This window comes from Solea solea, chromosome 7 (assembly GCF_958295425.1).
Source record: "Solea solea chromosome 7, fSolSol10.1, whole genome shotgun sequence".
NCBI lineage: Eukaryota > Metazoa > Chordata > Actinopteri > Pleuronectiformes > Soleidae > Solea > Solea solea.
Window position 1 is genome coordinate 9,216,833 of NC_081140.1, and position 18,973 is coordinate 9,235,805.

The 18,973-nt window shown below is 39.5% G+C and overlaps 2 protein-coding genes across 2 annotated transcripts; both read left to right on the forward strand.

The window, feature by feature from the left end:
- The first annotated feature begins 965 nt into the window (after window positions 1-965).
- LOC131462884 (lymphocyte antigen 6D-like) lies at window positions 966-1,985 on the forward strand. The gene is made up of 3 exons (XM_058634437.1): window positions 966-1,074; window positions 1,305-1,403; window positions 1,550-1,985. The coding sequence occupies exons 1-3, from the start codon at window positions 1,023-1,025 to the stop codon at window positions 1,633-1,635; spliced, it is 237 nt and encodes a 78-aa protein (XP_058490420.1). The 5' UTR covers window positions 966-1,022; the 3' UTR covers window positions 1,636-1,985.
- Window positions 1,986-3,170: 1,185 nt separating this feature from the next.
- Window positions 3,171-18,299, forward strand: samsn1a (SAM domain, SH3 domain and nuclear localisation signals 1a). The gene is made up of 15 exons (XM_058633229.1): window positions 3,171-3,239; window positions 5,423-5,590; window positions 5,906-5,952; window positions 6,763-6,803; window positions 7,276-7,359; window positions 7,727-7,821; window positions 8,483-8,606; window positions 9,159-9,580; window positions 13,229-13,309; window positions 13,435-13,563; window positions 14,223-14,340; window positions 14,431-14,582; window positions 15,361-15,582; window positions 15,902-16,049; window positions 17,531-18,299. The coding sequence occupies exons 1-15, from the start codon at window positions 3,216-3,218 to the stop codon at window positions 17,686-17,688; spliced, it is 2,013 nt and encodes a 670-aa protein (XP_058489212.1). The 5' UTR covers window positions 3,171-3,215; the 3' UTR covers window positions 17,689-18,299.
- Window positions 18,300-18,973: the final 674 nt, after the last annotated feature.

Here is an 18,973-nt window from a genome sequence, read left to right on the forward strand (position 1 = left end):
AGAATAGGTTTCACAAACAAGGAGATAATCTTTGGCACATCAGCATCACATTGTCATAAGTATCAGGACTTTAAAAAGAATATGCAAGAAAATGCATCTTTACAGAAAGAACCAGGTGGACTTGGAGGAAATTGCTGCTTTCGTGGAGGGGAAAATAGCTGGAACTAGGAACTAGGAACTGTTATCGGTGGATGCATCAGCGAGCCATTCAGAGGGGTTTTGTGGTTTCTATAGTTCCTTCTGGATCCATAATCTTAATTATCAGTCAGATTATTGAAACCTCATAAATTTATGACTTTAATCTCATAAATTAAGACTTTATTCTCGAAGTCTGTGATTTTTTTTCTCAATGTGGCCCTAATACTCCGTCATAGTGTGTGTAACTAAAGGGCGTTACATTTATTTTTGGCTTATTTCTTTTATACATTGTTTGCAATAAACTTACCATGATCACAAAATCAGGTGGCTGAGACTCTTACTGTTATTTCTCATATGATACATATCCTTCATTCTTCACATGTGTTCAGGCTGTCTTTATTACAAATAATCAATGTAAAAGAGGGGAGTTGGCAGATGAGAAGGGAAGTTAGGATAGAGGCTGCAGCCTGATCAGGGAAACTGATCCAGTGAAGGGTGAGAGAGGAATAGTCCAATCCAGAGAGTTGGGATTCAGAGCAGATCATGCAAGAGGGAGTCTCATTGAAAAAGTGGATGCAGAGTGAAACAGGTGTTAATTAAAGACAGAGCGTACAGACTGGCAGAATGTTGAGGCAGGAACAAATTATTTGTATTTCCTGCACACCGCTCTGTAAACTGTAAAAGGACACCTCTCACACGTATAAATCGGATTAAATCTCTCTGGTTTCGCAGGTGTTGTCTGTTTTTCATTGACAATTCCCCTTAAAGGAAATAACATTTACCGGAATATCAGATCTAAGGAGGTGTGTTTAAGGCTGGTACGTGTATATGTGAGTATAAAAGTGCCCGGGAGTGAGCGGTTTGTCCACATACCACACGCCATCATGAAGATCCTGCTCCTTACACTGCTCGTCGTGATGCTGTGCAGCACTCAAGGTGAGGGAACTTTGGCTTATGCAACATCAGCATGATTTTACCCAAGTAAAATTCAAAATCTGTTTAAAAATACTCTATTTAGAAGGGTTAACTGTAAGGGAATGAAATCTTGTCATCTCTGTTTTACACGTGTGGACACACGGTGTTTCTTCATATTGATGATAACTTAACACTTCATTATACTGGATGTGAGATATAAAATAACTTGATGAATCCTGTGTTCTCTTCAGTGCTCACCCTTAGGTGTTACACCTGTGAGGGTGACAGTGAGAATTGCAAGGCAGAGACAGAATGCTTGTCAACAGATTACTGCAGAACCGTAGTAGGCGGTAAGTAAAGTGTTTGTTTTGTTGCATTCAACTCGTTTGTGCTCGTCTTTTTGTTATCACATTCATTTTGGCTACATTTCCTTCTCTCCCCCAAAAAAAGTATTTTAAGTGCTTGTGTTTTTACAACTGTATTTGTTTTTTCACAGATAACACCATGAGTCGCGGTTGTGCGGCGGAGTGTGTCGAGGACGACGTGACTTACTGCTGCCAAGAGGACCTGTGCGAGCCATGAGGCGTCACAGCAGCATTTCATCTTTGATCTCTGATAAATCAAAGCTGTATGGACGAATAAACTTCCTAAATCTCAGTATGATTCAACTCATTTGTAACCTCATCAAACTTTAATGGGACTTTCCTGTCTTTGATTTATTTGTCTTGTTTTTTTTCAAAGACCGCGAAAAAAAAAAGGATTCTGTCATTTAGCCCCACTGATCATGTCGTAGTCATCGAGTTGATCAGCTGCTGATGTCACTTAGTGGGTCACTCTACCATCCAACTGTTACTGTATATGGGTCGTTATATGTCACTGCTGAAGTTTAAAGCTGATCACTTTCAATCTAATTAAAATATTACATGAACTCATCTTGTGTCACTTGTGTTTTGTTAAGATAAGGCAGGGGGAAAAAAGCAAACCTTTGACCCTCACGCGGCACGGATCTGTGCCGCTGGTGCACCCATGGAAAATTGCCATGGGAATAATACACAACTCCTTATATGGACATCCTGGGTGTGTGTGTTTATAGGTCACATATTCAGGCTTTAAAAAAGATCTTCTTCTGTTGTTGAATCAAAGTTATGATTCATTTTATGTCGTATTTTTAGTAGTGATATAAAGTAGCAATAATTGTGCAGAAGTTTTCTTTTCTTTTTGTTCATAAAAACAAGCGAAGGGAACTTTCAACTGTCATGTATTTCAAATTTTAAATATTTTGAGTACTTTTTGCTCAAGTGAGTTTATATAGTTGGTGGTTTTTTTCATCAGATTGCATAGGTTGTGCTGAATAATAGGATATTAGACACTCTATGTTACACATTCTTATACCCTCTGTATATACTGTACATTTTAACATAGTAATGGAAAAAAGCAGCCAATGATGCTCTGTGTTCTAAGGGTTAAACGTTGGATGATCACACACGCTGTTTAACCAGAAAAGTTTAAACGGACTTAGAAATAAAGCATGGCTATAGAAACAAGGGACTAAGTAAGGTAAGATATTGTACATTGAGTCTGCCTTTGTCCCTTGTTTAACACCTTTAACCCTGGGTGCTTGGATTTTCGACACAAAAGTTTGATTGCATTAAAATAATTATATTCAAGGCACTCACAGGTGGTTTTAATGTTCAAACTAGACCCACACCGAGACAAAGGTATGAGCCAAAAGCATCGGTGTGTAATATTCCTTACTCATATGCACCACAATAATCGCAGTATGTTTATTTTTGATGAAAGATTCAACACTGTCTGTCCCTCTTAAGTCAAAAAGAACATGCGGTGCTGGACAAAACTATCCTGCAGGAAAAAAAACCACAAACAAACAAAGACTCAACCTGTTGTTCCTGTGATGACCAATGGTGAGATTGTTTTCAAGAGTGAGTTGTGCTTTAGCTGTGGAGAAATGGTGGTCCATCTATTGGATTAGAGGAGGGATTTCACTGTGGTATTAATCTGAGAAGACAGCAGGCGACCCACGCTGAGCTGTTCTCTCTCTCTCTCTCTCTCCCTCTCTCTCTCTGTCTCTCTCTCTGTCTCTCTGGCTGCCCCTCACCATCTCACCTCCATCAGATGAACAGAACGAGACCCTGTCAGCGAACATGAACCTGTTCTGCTTTTCACTGGTAGGAGACCAGACTTTTTGCTTTCTACTTTTGCGTGTGTGTGTGCGTGTGTGTGTGTGTGTGTGTGTGTGTGTGTGTGTGTGTGTGCGTGTGTGTGTGTGTGTTAGAGAGAGAAGCTAAAGGAGAGAGAATTTACTCTTGTGGTACAAATATTTTTTATACAGTATCTGTAATCATGACAGTGTAAGTCATAACGCCCAGGAAAAGTACTGAGTTTTATACTTATCACTGTGTAGCTCTAAATAAACTTTATTATCACAAAAATCAGGTGGCAAATCATTCAGCCACTTTTTATTATGATAAATATCCTCCTGATATTGATTTTACACTCTTTTGCATAATCCACTGCTGTCAAAGTCTGTGTACTCCGGGAGCAGCAAGTACCACAGTCGTGCTGCTCATATGTGTTCAGGCTGGTTGAGAAGCAGAACACATGCTGCTGGAGGGATGAAATAGTTTTTACTACAATTAACCATTTACAAGGAACCAGCGTTGTGTGGGGAACGGACAGATGCTGCAGCCTGATCATGGAAACTCAGGGTTCAGTGAAGGGTGCGAGGGGAAGAGAGCTGGGATTCAGAGCACTGGTGTCAGGAGTTGTGTGGAAAAAGTCGAGGCACATGGAAAAAGGTGTTAATATGAGGCAAAATCCAAGTCCAGAAATGTGGCTTGATAAAAGCATGGTGTACAATTTGGTAGAATGTTGAGGCAGGAACGATGTATTTGTAGCTGAGAGAGAAGCTGTGTCTCAAACCAGGGTTTGGAAGTCACAACATCACCTAACATTTTGCTTGCATTATTAACATTAACCATTTGAATAAGCAAAGAACTATAAGGAGGCAGATACACTTTTGGTCTTCAATCTTCTCCAGGCAGGACAAATCAGCTTCATTTGTCAGCTGCCAGAAACTGGGACAGGTGCTTCTGCTGCAGTGTGACACATTTTGTCACAGCTGGAGGCTGTTTGCAACGCAGCGGGAGTAGATGGCGATTATATGCGGTCACTGCATCGATGCAATAAAAGATTATTTTCAACATCTCTACCATGCTTAATAATGCTGCAGGAAAAAAAACAAAAAGAAAAGTGTAACGATTTAGGTCGAAACCACCATGGTTCCTCAGATGCTGCTGCAGTTGCTGTGCTGCACAGAATCTCTGTGTTTGGACAGATGTCGTGGATGTTGACTCGTCATCAGGACGATTAACCTATGCCTTGCTGCAGTAAACAGAGGCTTGAACTCCGGTTGCACTGATCATCTTCGTCATTATCCCACATCACATGTGTACAGTGATTTAGTGCACTGAGGCATATTTAAAGTATTTGAAGAATCATTTTGAATGCATGTGGTATTTACATGCAAATAAAAGCTCAACAAAGGGAATTCCTTTGTATAGTTTCTAGGTATACATTTATTTTGCTTTAGCAACAACAAATGAACAATGATGAAAGTTCAAAGCCAAAAAGTCTGATTGTATAGATTCAAGATTCTGAAAATGTCCATTTGTTCAGCACACTGATAAAACATCCACTCGCAGACAAGATGAGAGGGATGATGAGAGGTAACAGATATGAGTTCCTCAAAGGAATTTCTAAACCATACTTAGATCTCTTCTGCATCCAAGGTTGTCAAGTAAATTTCAAAGCGTTTTCGAGCAGCTTATCCCTGATGTCTTATCAATTCCTCACTGCGAGAACGTGTTTATGTTACTGAAAATGTACTGAATTTATTGGGATATGTCATGCTTTTCATGAGCTTTGCATCTCCTTGTATGGACATCCTGGGGGTGTGTGTTTATAGGTCACATATTCAGACTCTACATTTTATTTTTGTCTTCTTATGTGTCGTTGAGTCAAAGTTATGATTAATTTTATTTTGGTAGTGATATAAAGTATCAACAATTGTGCAGAAGTCATAAAACAGACAATAGTTTTTCTTTTCTTTTTGTTTAAAAACCAGCCAAGCGAACTTTGAACTGTGACGTATTTTCCAATTTCACAAATTCAATCTGACTTTAAAAATGTTGAGTACATTTTGCTCAGGTGTATTTGTATAGTTAGCGAAAGTAAATACATTTTTACACTGTGACATCACAAGAACTCTTCAGCTTTAATCCAAACATCAGAGAACCATTGATAAAAAAAAGCTGTCTGTCTGCATGTCTGTCTGTCTGTCTGGCATCAGGAGGGGTCTATGGAAAGCCTGTACGAGGCGGTGCAGTACTCCAGCGACGCTCCCCCGCGACCCGTCCCCAGTCGCTCCTGTAGCCGCTCCTGCAGTCGCTCCTGCAGTCCAGCTGTCCTCCTGGACAACAACACTAAGTGGCGAGGTTCTGGAAGATCCATATCCATGGTGAGAGGGAGAAACTCTGAGGGTTACAAAAGCAGCATGGAGGCTCAGACTCCAGCATATAAACACACATGCATGTTGAAAAAGACCAGAGTGTACCTCTCAGAGGAAGAGCGACCATGGACCAGATTGTACCTGTAACATAAAGCTGATTATGAAATGATGAACAGAGACATTAGACAGCTGCTGCTGCCGCTGCTGCTGCTGCTGCTGCTGTGGCCACCAGCATGTTTCATTTTAAATGAAATGTCCCTGAATCCATGTCAGTGAAACTTAGTTCTGTGGTGTCTGACAGACAACGCTTTGGTTTCTCTTCAGGAAATGCCTCAAACTCAAGGGAACAACTCTAATAAAAACACAAGAAGGTGAGTTCAACAGGCAGTTACACACAATTATACTAACACTGTAATAATGGGAGAGTAATACATTATTTTTAAGCTTTGGGAAAATCCTTCTGCTTTATGCACAAGACCTGTAATTGTGTGTGCGTGTGTGTGTGTGTGTGTGTGTGCTTCATTCTCTTTGTATTGTAGGATGTGCATGCGAAGCAGAGCAAAAAAGCTGCCATGCAAGTGAAAGGGCTTTTCCCACAGAGTAATAATATGGCTTTAAAGGCTCCCTCTTTATTGTCTCTGGGTTTTAACTCTGTAAATCCTTCCTGCAGCAAAAGAGAATGCCGTGTCAGCTTCTCCCCTCAACCTCATCTTAAGTCCATGTGGTACGTGTGAGACAAAGTTTCAACAGTTCACTCAAAACTCAAGAGCTATATATGTTTTATTTATTCAATTTGACTGGTTGTAAATGTTTTTGAGAAGCAAGGCTAAGTGGACTGTTGAGGGCAGAAGGCAGATTATGGGTTTGGGCTTATTGGACTTAGAGGATTTGAGGCCCACCTACTTAGAATCCTTTGCTTCAACACCTTTACTCCTCTCGCTTTCCTTGCAGTCACTCACAGCATGGCCTTGATCTCATCTATGCAATATGAGCGTACTTTCACTCTCATCTTCATCCTCATTGTTCTGTGGTTGTTCTTTGTCACCATTATACAGTGACTGAGTACATGACACAAGCAAATCATCAACGTGTGACAAAAGTTTGTGGTTTGTAGTTTGTAGGGTGAGGAGCTCCAATCATAGGCTATCAAACCAATCAATCAAATCTCTTCTTCATTTCAGAACTCACATATCTAAATCTGCATCAGATAACGAAACCCTAGGTAAGTACGAGCGATGACCGATAAGAATGTGATTATTTGAAAGATTTTCTTAAACTCAATGAAATTTGATGGGGAAAAGAAAACCGCTGTCATACACAATTATTATATGTTCTTCAATCATAAACCTAAATAGTGTACTAATTATCTTTTTTTCTCTTTAACTCCTTATAATTTCGTTATAAATGCCTTTTATCACTTTCACAATTTGATATGATGCCTTCCGTACCTCAAGCACATCCCTTTGAATCCCCATACTCTCAGAGAAATAACTAACCTTCAGAGCCGCTAGGACAATATTGTCTATTATAAATATGAAAACCTCAGATAACCTGCCAGGCTGCCTGTCTGTGGCTCTGAAAATGATTTATTTCAGCCTAATGTGTCTGTGCATCCTCTATTCACCCCGAGGTTTCACTCCAACTCTTCAGCGTTTATGATTCCAACCCCCCTCCCCGGTCTCTTATCACTGCAGATAACCGCGGCTGTAATACTGCAAGCTGGCAGGCTGCCAAGAGCCAGGAAGATTTAGTCCACATCAGCAACAATCACAATGAAGGTAAATAGGTAAAAAGATGGATTAATCTCATCTGCGATCATTTGTATTCTCAGCATGACGTCTGAACAGATGGATCCGAGGTTTCCAGCCAGTTCACCACTACAATGATAAACAGGCCAGCAGTGTTACGAATGAATTTAGATTTACAAGATTCTACTGTGATTTGCACTGATATTTGTTCCAATTGTTGAATGAAAGTAAGGCAGGAGATATCACACACACCTGCAGTGAAATAAAGAGCTCAGGACATCTAAACCACAGGAAAAGAGAAGCATATAAATAAACCATCTGATGTCGATAACATTGTTCATGTGGTTTCAATACCTTGACGGTCTACTGTGCATTTTAATGTCTTGTTTCCCTCTAGAGATGAGGAAGGCTAAGCAGAGAACAGAAACCAGAGGCGGGAAAGGAGCCCATCATTCGAGCACCAAGAAAAAACATAAACCACCACCGGGCCAGGTTAGAGTTTGTCTTTTCCCTGAATCAAAACAACAAAAAGTCTGCAAAACGTGAGCTAAATACACTCGTAGTTCATGAGGTAGTTTGAGTGATGGAAGCTAAATCTAGACTGAGCAAAGGTCAGAGGAAGAGATTAGAGCATGGAGCTGTTTTTCTCTCTCTCTTTGCGTCAGAACAGCCTGCACCACTGTTATTATACATATTACAGCACTAGAATGGAAGACGATGCACTATCCTAAGAAGAATAGCTGCACAAACCTGTGTGTGTGTGTATTTGGCCAGGGCACAGTGCCCATTCAGACTAATGACCATCACAGTGAGAGACAAACAAAGAAGGGTCTGCCAGTACTGGGTCAGCAGCAGTTTTCAGCACCTCGCAATGTACTAAACTAAAACTAAAAGGACCCAAGTGACCCAAGTGGGAGCTGCTGCCTCGACCCAACATTTAATAAATAACTGCTCAAATTTAAATTAAATCAAAATACTGGATAAAAAGTTTTGACCTGATGATGGTGGTAGACTTTGGTAGCGGTCACTCCAATAGCAGCTGTGTTATGTTAGTTAGACTGACTAATTTAAAGTGAGCTATATTATGTGATCATGCAGATGTAAGACTCTTCGTCCATGCTCAGTTTTCTTGCTTTTTTTTTTACTTCACTAGATTGCTCATGTAAACCCGGTGACGGCAGACTCCAAGCCTGGTGTCAAAAGAAGCCAAAAGACTGCAAAAAAGACAGCTGGAAAGAGTGGGAGAGAGGGGTCAAAGAAAAACCACAAGTCCACAGGTAAGATAGCTAAGACAGATAAAACTCAAAATTGTCCTCTTTGACCTTTCCAACAGCTGAATGACTCCATGACTTCTGTAAGCAGTGACTAAGTGTAGCTTAGTCACTGCTTACAGATCAGGCCAACGAAGCATTTTGTCAAAATGCAGAAACTAAAAAATAAGGGGTCAAAACTTCTGTGGCCTTGGTACATTTTCAATTTAAACTTCTGCTTTTTAGTGTGGCAACGCCTTCAGTGTGAGTGTCCGTGTGGCAAAGGTGCACTGAGAGCAGAGGAGACGTCACATGACTCTTACTGGTCTGTGTGGCCAACTTCATATTTTCTGCTGCTCTCTCTTTTCTGTTGATGGTTGTTTACTGGTCAAACAGATGAGGTCTGTCTCATGCAAATAAAAACCCTTTCCAGTTTAAATCAACAGCAATTCATATTTCTATTCAAGGTAACAAACTATTTCACTTAGGTTGTTTTGTAATAATATTCAGATAAAATGAAAAATGTCTGACTCTGTCTCCTCAGGAAGTTGACGGTGTCTTTTCTCTGAATCTTCTCAGTCCACTCCCCCCTCAACCCTGTGACCCCACACACGGGACCCCACTATCTGGATGTGCCATACAGATCAGACAGGAGGCCTTGCAATGGCAAGTCATCCACCCTGCCCACTCAGGAGAAAACAACCCCGGGCCGCACAGACATGGTCAGCCTACCTGGCGGAGCCACACCCACCCACACGTACCACCAGCGCTGGAGCAACCCAGGAGAGGGGAGTCCATCCTGGGGCACCGTCCAGCACACTTGCCGCAGGCCGCTTACAGACTACTGTGAGTACTCCCATGACTTTACCACATCTAATGGGACGGACTGGGACGGAGAACAGGAGCAGATCCAGGATCACGGCGTGAAACATGACTGCAAGACCCAGATACCCTCAACGGTGCCGCGGTCTGTCACTGATGTGGACCTATCAGAACCAAATGTAAGTTCCCCTTCCTTTAGGTTGTTGCTTGTTTGTTTTGACCATTAAAGCAGCAGTAGGCACGATCACTAGAGGAGTGGGTTCATTGTAGACATTTTGGGATTGTGTCTCTCTCTCCTGAGCTCAAAGGACAGATGCACACACTTCATATGCAACAAATAAACCTGAGGTTAATGCTTTGCTGATTTTGAAAAGACGTTGATTGCGTTTATCGGCACTCTTCCCCTTTTTTGGAATACTTTGACACATGTACACACAGCTTCACAGCCAAACAGATCATCTCGAGAGCATCTCGTCTTTGAACCGACCTGCGATTGGTCAAACTCTCACAGGTTTACACAAGGCTGGAAACAAAGCACAAAATACTTTATTTCCCCTATGCTGAATATTTAATATGTAATCAGTGACACAAAAATATGCTGCCTACCCTTGCTTTAACTTAATTTGGGAAAAATGTGCGCTTTTAACGAGAGATTAACTTGACTAGCTCGAAGCTGCAGTGTGTAAATGTTGGTGGTGGTTTTTGTGGTGGTGGTGGTGGTGGTATTATTCTGTCTTTGTTTGGTCTTTGTGAACAAAAACATGTAAAAACTATTTGTATGTTTCACTTCTAAACGTTTTCTTGTGAGCTTCCTTGTGTTTTCTACCTTTTTGTAGCTGTTTCACTTATCAAAGTGTTGTTATTGCCTTCATCAGTCCTGACATAAAATGAATCACTTCCTGTGTGCAGTGCGAGAATGTCACCCGAGATTAGATCACATGAGATCAAACACAGCTACAGTGACTCACTCATACAGAGAGAGAGTTGTGTGAAGCTGATAGAATGAAGCAGATTTGACAATGATTTGAATGTAGCAGACACTGGTTTGTATATAAAAGTTATGCACTACAGCTTTAATTCAGTCTGCTGATGTTGCTACCTTCTATAGGTTTGAAATGCAGATTTCTTTAAATTGGGTTTATGCTGGGAATACTAATGGTCATTATGGATAAGAGGAACAGTAACTACAGACTGTTTAATTGTGTATTTTGGCAGAGTTTTAAGCCTTGTCTTTGAATGGTCATATTATCACATTAACATCATAAACCACACTGATCCTGTGACGGGTCTATTGAACTGATGAAAGTGGGTCAACTCAAATTCAAATTAATTTCTATGTCAAAGTGAGACAGTGGATTTCTATTTTCAACCACACAACTGTGTAGTTTGACCTTAAAGGTCAGTTCCTTCCCATGCACTTGCCATCTAATCCCATGTAGTGTGACCCAAAGCCATTGTTTAAGCTCAACATGAACTTGGGAGATAATTGTCTCAGATGAAACGGATGATCCGGAGTAGAGATTACAAGATCCCTATGGATCTGTAGTGTCATTGGTTCTTGGAGATAAAATGTCATTTCAGTGGACAAGATGTGAATAGGTTATTGGTTAAGATTCTCTTCATATACATTTATCCACAGCATTAAAGGAAATGAAAAGTAGGTTCAGTCCTGTATTCCTGTCAATGTCAATATTTAGCCTTTTCTTACCACGTGGTCAAATTCAGATTGTTTTGTTCTGCCAATTTCATACGGACAACAACAACAAAGATCATGGGCTACTGATAAAAATAATGTATATTCTAATTCAAACTCTTCAGGTGGCAAGAAGCCTAGGGAGTAATAGATCTGGACCTTTAATCTGGATTGACAGGAATGTACATTTTATTGCAAGCAGTGGGATTAGGCAATGTTTTGTCTGTAGAATTCCATTTTCTCAATCTGACTAATTAAATCTCTCTGCAATGTTAACACAACGGCAAATCCATACATGGCACAATGGGAGCCATGACTGCAGCAGTGTGGCTGTCAAACTTGGTTTGGTTGTTTTGTAAAAGGTTTTTTAAATCTTTATCATAAAGAACAAACTTTCTTTATGTGACTGTTTTAATAGTTCAAATGTAATATATACAGTATTTGTTTCCATATCCAGAGAGGCGAAGGTTGCAACACAACAAAGTTGCCATTTCCAGCTGTCATTCACCCACACTTCCTCAAATAAACTCACCCCACATGAAGAAATACTAGCAAAGGAATCATTTCTCCAGCATCATTTACAAAACCAAGTTCCACATTGCAAATAAAGGGAAATCATGGTGGGTAGTCATTATTTCTTTATACTTCTGCCTGTTTTACTCATTTATGTCAAATATTAATAATTGTTGCATGTTGACTTCTTGTTTTATCCAGAAAACAAGTTTCACTTGAAGGTTGTATCATCAGTGTGTTCATATTTCACCCAAACTGTGACACACGTTCAACCACTCAAGTGCTCATTTAGCTGAGTTATACTTATAAATGACACAGTATCAAATCCTCACAGATTATCTCATACGCAATTAAAGGAGAAACAAAACAACAACACACATTTACAGAAATCTAAATACAGCCGTTCCTGGAAGTGAATCTTGACGTCTTCCTTCAACAGGCAAAATGCACACTTAAGCATTTGTGTTTTCCCCTTTCAAAGCGACACTGCAAGAAGACGCACAGTGTCAATTGCCTCACATCCTGTGTTTGGTAAGGAAGTGGGCCAGTCTGTGAACAAACCTGTGTATTTGTTAACACTTCACTGCCAGAGGACAGGGGTAAAGAAAGCAGACCAGTCCGGACTGAGTTTAAATAAAACATTCAAAACATTCGAAAATGTTACACAGAGCAGCATCAAATGTCTCAGACAAAGTAAAGAGCAGCAAACCAAAGGTAGGTGAAAATCTTAAGAGACGTATCAATATTCTGTATTATAGGCTGAGACTTTTACAGAGTTTCTTTCTTCTAAAAAATGAATGTGGAAGGCAATTAAAGCTGTTTTATTCTATTGTGAAGTGGTATTTGTTTAGGGTTTAACAATACTGAAATATTGATGTTTTTACCAAAAATATATCAAATGAATTAAATTTGCCACATTCATTTACATTTAAAATAGACAATAACAATTCATGTTAAACTATTCAGTGACAGACATATTAAAAATCACAGGGAAGGAAACAATTGCCATTAAAAAAAAAACAAAGGTGCCACTGCAATGTAAAATGTAAGTTGATGCCATATTAAATCAGTCCACATTCATATATAACCAGGATTTCCAGGGATTATTCATTTACATAATTATTTGTGGTGCTCTGCTGAGGATGAGGATTTGGGAAGAGATTATAATGACATTTAGTTTTGAACAAAGAGGGGAGGGAAAAAAAAGAAGAAGAAACAATTAAAACCAGAATGAAACAAAAATCATTGGCGTTGCGTGGAAAGCGATTGTTTTATTGATTTATATCATTTTTCCCTTAAAGTTTGTCAGTTCACTTGTATAAAGCCAAATATTGTGCTATGCTGCCTAACCTGATCACAAATGTACCACAGGTTTTATACTATACTTTATACACAGGATTTTTTTATACTTATATTTGAAATTCTTTGTTGTTCTTAGTGAGACTTTATGAACACACAGGAACACACTGGGAAGCTTTAAATGTGTTATTTTGTTGAAGGTTTTCAAAGATTTCCGGGCCTTGTTGTACTTGATATTATGCAATGCTACTAAAACTTGTAGCACAAACCCAGCCACTAAGTTTGACATTGTGCATTGTCCTTGTTTTTTTGTTTTTTTTAGCGCTCCACAAGCTTTGGCCGGTTTGAAGGCTTCAGACATCACTCATCACAGACCAAACCAGAGGAAAATGGCACAAGCATGGTTTGTAGATGTGTTTTTGTGCAAGGATTTATACACAGAAAACCTTTTTGGCAAAGATCTGTGTATGCCACAAAAGTACATCATGTTTGAATAAAGAAATGATGCACTGTCTTTGCTACACACAGCTTGCAGAGGAGTGTGAAATCTCAGACCCAAACAAATCAGCTGGACTTGGGAAGAAGATGAAGGCAATTTCACTGACCATGCGCAGAAAAATGGGCAAAAAACATGCCAAGTCTTTCTCTGAGGAGATGGTGAGTCACTATTTTACATTAACTGGAATATTGCACAACTTGTTGTATATCTTAGTGAGGACACATCATAGACATAATGCATTCCCAAGCCCCTTAACACTACCTTAACCCTCACAACTAAGTGTCTAACCCTAACCAGCTCTTAACGCTGGGAAAACCCTTTAAAATTGTGCTAAATGTCACAAAAACGATCCTCTCAAAGATATGTTTGTATGTTTTTTTAGTACGCACACACGCGCACACACACACTCAGACAAATCCAACTTTTTTCAAATAAACCCATCACACATTTATGTTCAAATAATGTAAAAAATAACAAAAAACTTGAAGGCTGAAAAGCAATAAAAGTTCAGACTCATTGTCACTTGTTTTTCTCCTCAGAGTCTTATCACTTCAATCTCTTACATAACCACATCCTCAGGTGTGACACAGCTGCTGGAAATATTCAAATGAAATGAAATGTTTTTTCCCCAGAAACTGTCCTCTTGCAGTTCTGATGTTTTTGATGCAATGATTAAATTAAGAAGTATTTAGCCTTCGCCACCTACAGTGCATTTCTACCTGAACTTTTAGTTTCCTTGTCATATTTTTTTATGACAAGGTTTAGACACATGTGTCTGTACCTCTCATGTAAAACTTTTGATTGTATTTCTGTTCAGGGTGAAGACACAGATAAAGACCCAGAGGCAGAGACGGAAAACAACGCCCCAGCAGAGAAAAACTCTGCAAAGACAAGCAACTCTTTAGAAAGTCTGTACAGTGGCCAGAGCTGCTCTAGTAAGTATCTGAGAACAGTAATTCCACACTTTGTTTTTCGATCACTCTCATTCATTCACACTCATGTTGTGTTGTGTTGTATGGGTTTAGGTGGTGTGACCAGTGAGTCCATTGGTTCCGGTCAGAAAGACAGTGTGAGGCTGGAGGAGGACGGTTCCTACCAGGGTCAGTTCTGTAGCCGAGCTCGCGTCCACACAGACTTTGTTCCCAGCCCGTATGACACGGATTCTCTCAAACTCAAGGTACCAATGATGAATTGATGGATAGATGTCTTTTCTTTTAGATAAAGATAAAGAAAACGATGGTGATTTGAAAGACTCAAGTTAACACATTAGTACATAACTTTATAATCAATGCAAAAATAATTATACAAATGCTGGTCTTTCAAAGTGAACACCTCTTATTTAGAGATCAAAGCAATAAATCAAAGTGTTGAGCCATTCACAACACTTAAATTAAGTCACGTGTACATAAATAAGTACACATTTGGATCCACATACATATGCCAGCAGGTTTTCTCAAGCATGAGCTATATACAATCCAATACAATGTTTTTTAAATTTCAAAGTGGATCACTTTCTATTTTATCAATTTCCCACAAATATAGGAAGGATACAAATGGGTCTACATAGTTCTGTGTTTTATTTCAAAGTGTTTCTCTTCTAGTACTAGAGGTTGCAGACACCTGATCTATGGCTACAAAAGGACATTCAGTATCATATTTTATCATGATTTGCATTATGATTTTTCTTGTGATCATCAAATGTTTGAAGTGTGTGCTCCACCAGCAGCTGCTGCTGTTCCTGCACTGTGCAGCTCCAAGTTTCCTGGATGCAGTCTCTACATTTAACGCTATGTTAGAGGACAGATATACAACACATAACTTACCAAAGCACTGTAGAAACAATGTCTTGCGCAGCTGAAAAGTGGGTCATGAAGAAAGTGGCAGTGTTTTGGTAATTACTCAGAAGTCGTAAGCCACTATACAAATTAACCACATCCCACATTTTATTTTCCCAGGCCGGTGACATCATCAATATCATCAGTAAGCCTCCGATGGGCATCTGGACAGGCATGCTAAACAACAAAGTGGGAAACTTCAAGTTCATCTACGTGGACATTTTAGTGGAGAAAGAAGAGGAGGAGAAGGAAGAAGAGGCTCCAAAGATCAGACAACAGAAGATCTGTAAAAGACCTCGACCTAAAACGCTGCTGGAGTTACTGGAGCGACTGAACCTGGAGGTGAGGATAAGGGCCATTTGCCTTTTTTTTGTCTGGTCACATGTCACAAGTAAACACTTCTGTTTTCCACCTTTCGTAATGAGAAGGAACTCCTTGGGTGCTTTTGAGCCTAATATAGTAAGATTAAAACCATCACACTGACATACTCACATAACAGAGAAATCCTTTTGAATGTTAACACTGAAACACATCCATACTCCACAAAAATAACCTAAAAAATAACCCTCTGTGAGTGACGTGTTTGGGACCTACAGTCCATAATACAATGGTATATACTGTGTACCACACATATTCTAACAGCTGATGTGTTTCTTTGCAGGAGTACGCCTCTGCCCTGCTGCTAAATGGCTACCAGACAGTAGAAGACCTCATGCATCTGCAGGAGAAGCACCTGATTGAGTTGAATGTCAAAGACCCTGAGCACAGAGAGAAGCTGCTTGCTGCCGCTGAATACCACTACACAGAGGGTGAGGAACACGTCAACACGCTTGTGTAAAATGACAGCTTTTGTATACACAGGGTTCCTCCCATCAATAAAGACCTTGTTTTTCAATGACACACCACAAACGAGAGGGTTAGGAACCAAACTACTAAGACTACAAAGACTGAAAGGCTCATGAAAGGTGTCTGATACTGAATACATTGAGCAGTTCACTTTAACTGCTCCAAGTGTAATCATCTTATTTTCCAATATGAAATACAAATACACAATTACAAATACAATTTTTTTTTATTTAATTGTCCAATTCACCAGATAAGTGCATCAATTTGTGCTTGTCACAGTAGGGAAATCACAGGTGGCTCTTGACTTAACAGAGCCATTATAAATGTGATCCGTAACACCAAAATGGCTGCTATATGATAAAGAATCTCAAGACAATTTGTCCGCCAATTAGAAATGGTCATCCATCTAATTTGTTTTTACTGACTTTCAAAACAGATCATCACTAAATCATTAAATGCCGTTGAAGAGTTCATGACTGCCCATACACGTCTGCAGGTAAAAACACAGAAATACCAATACTATTTCTGAATCTCACTATTGACACCAGCTTGGTGGTTAAAATAAATAACATGTAAATTGATCGCTGACTTAAATACAGCATGAACTAGCAGAGGGAAGCTGGGACCTTTGTGCCACACAGAATAGAAAATGCACTGTGAGAGGCTTATCAGTGATTTCCTGTTACTCAGATAGAAAGTGCTTAAGAGAGCAGACGCTGTTCCAGTAATCTGGTGTCTTGCAGCAGAAGGCTGATTATCGCCGATTGCTGCGTGAAATGAAAGCAGAGCTGCTTTGTGGCATGAGGAAGCAAGAGGCATTTTCTGGTCGGTTTTGTTTGGCCTGTTTGTGTGGTTTCAAATGTTACTTGAGCCGTTTCGTGCAGCACAACATTAAAGGTTGTTGTTTTTCTCATGTTGGGCGACAGTTTGACTAACCAGATGGCAGTGGACTCTGCCCAGCTTACGGTCTCACAGGTGTTGCCAGTAATTTAATCAAGCTGAATTCCATTAGATTTGTGATTTGGCAACACGAACAGTGGGACAATGATCATCTGTCTGTCTGTGAGGTAGAAATAATAAAGTAGGTGCATGTCAACTCATTTTTGAATTTCTGGGAGCAGGAAAAAAAAAGATAACACTACGTTTAAAGTGTTCTGTGTTGCTTTTTTTTGCAAGGTCATACATACAGAAGTTATTTCAACATTTGTGTCACCAACACAGTCTTTTTCATATTAGTTTTGGCAGTAATCAGTTATCAATCAAAAGGTTGTTTCTCTTTGCTAAGAATAAATCTAATTAAAAGTGTCAAAAAGTCTTTCGTGTGCGAGTGCAGGTTATTTTCCACTGACTCAACCACTTGGCACAGTTTAAAACGTCTGTCATGTGGCTGGAAACCTGTAATACTATGACATTTGATGCGAGTCCCGTTGGTGTGTGCCCACAGGTGATGATGTCAGGGATGAGGAGGAGAAGGAGGACAAACCCCACAGTCAACAGGAGGAAGACAGCGACTGTCCCAGAGACTCAGGCTGTTTCATCCCATCTGAATGTTCAGACAGCAAAGAGGACGCTGAGCATCTCGCAGATGCTGGGGATTTGTAATCTGCTCCACCATCAGACTTTTGGTATTCAGAGTTGTTGCTGTTTTTTTTTCTTATGACTGAGGGTTTTAACAATTATCTCTTAATTTTCTCAAAAATGTCATGTCAACACCCTTTGTTTCATCACGCCTGTAACATAGAAGAGGAACATACAACTAGCTCTCTTACCATCATCCTATCCACTGTCATTTTCTTCAGATAATAATGATAATTTTTTCTTTTAACCTATGTTGTTGTTGAGGAAGTGACACTTCATTGATTTACTGTCACTTTTATTTATTGCATATAAAATCATGTATTGTTGTTTCATACACTGCCTTTATTTATCATTACTGTGTCATTTTCACTTTCTTTCATCACATCCAGTATCACTCTTTTTTCACTGATGAGTGAAGTGATTTGGAACATTAAGGTTTTTTTGTGTGTTTTGAAAAATGCATTGTGTCTGTAATGTATTCTGTACAGGAAAATATGTACATTATTTTCTGAATTGTGCGTGTGTGTGTGTGTGTGTGTGTGTGAGAGAGAGAGAGAGTGAATGAGCCTGTGAGTGAATGTCAACTTTCATCTGTTTTCATAAATGTTTGTAAATAAAAATTAAAGTAATAATACATTTGATGTATTTGAATTATCCTACCAATAACTACAGAGCTGCGGCTGTCACATGACTCATTTGTCCCCGGAAAAATGAATGGTAACAGTGGCGTTCTCAAGCTGAAAGGGTTCACAGTGCAGTGTAATAATATGTCATAGAACCTGACAGACTGAATATATCTCATCCTTACAATATCCATATTTTCACAAACATGGAAAGAGGCCTGCAGCATTACATCTTCAACTTTCTGATGAACTTTTCTTCATTCCACTCTGGAGAACACGTACACACGTTGGCATATAAAATAAACAAGACATTTTAATTCATTTGCAGTAGCGTCTGTAATGACACTGAAGTTGGCATCCAGACTACTGACAGTTTCCTGGTCAGTAGTTTAGGGGAACTCAAGGGAAACTTACAACAATCACCCATTTAATAAAGGTTTTATTGACATCATAACGTGTCTCAAAATACATTATGACTTTAAGTACACACACTTTATTAAGAAGTGGTAGAACATAACAAGTTACATTTCCCTTAAGTTTAACCTAACTGCTAACCAGGAAGTGATCCAGCTGATAACCCTGATCCTTCAGGCAGCATCCAGCTGCTTTGAGTGTGTTTTATAGCAGTGATCCACCTCTGTTGTCCTCCTTGATTATCTGATAAACTGCTCTCCTGTCAAGGCATT

Coding starts and splice junctions, on each gene's coding strand:
- samsn1a (XM_058633229.1), top strand. CDS start 3,216: ATGAACCTGTTCTGCTTTTCACTG. Junction 5,591..5,905: donor CTGGAAGATCCATATCCATG/GTGAGAGGGAGA, acceptor GTTTCTCTTCAG/GAAATGCCTCAAACTCAAGG. Junction 6,804..7,275: donor ATCAGATAACGAAACCCTAG/GTAAGTACGAGC, acceptor TTATCACTGCAG/ATAACCGCGGCTGTAATACT.
- LOC131462884 (XM_058634437.1), top strand. CDS start 1,023: ATGAAGATCCTGCTCCTTACACTGCTCGTCGTGATGCTGTGCAGCACT. Junction 1,075..1,304: donor GATGCTGTGCAGCACTCAAG/GTGAGGGAACTT, acceptor TGTTCTCTTCAG/TGCTCACCCTTAGGTGTTAC. Junction 1,404..1,549: donor CTGCAGAACCGTAGTAGGCG/GTAAGTAAAGTG, acceptor GTTTTTTCACAG/ATAACACCATGAGTCGCGGT.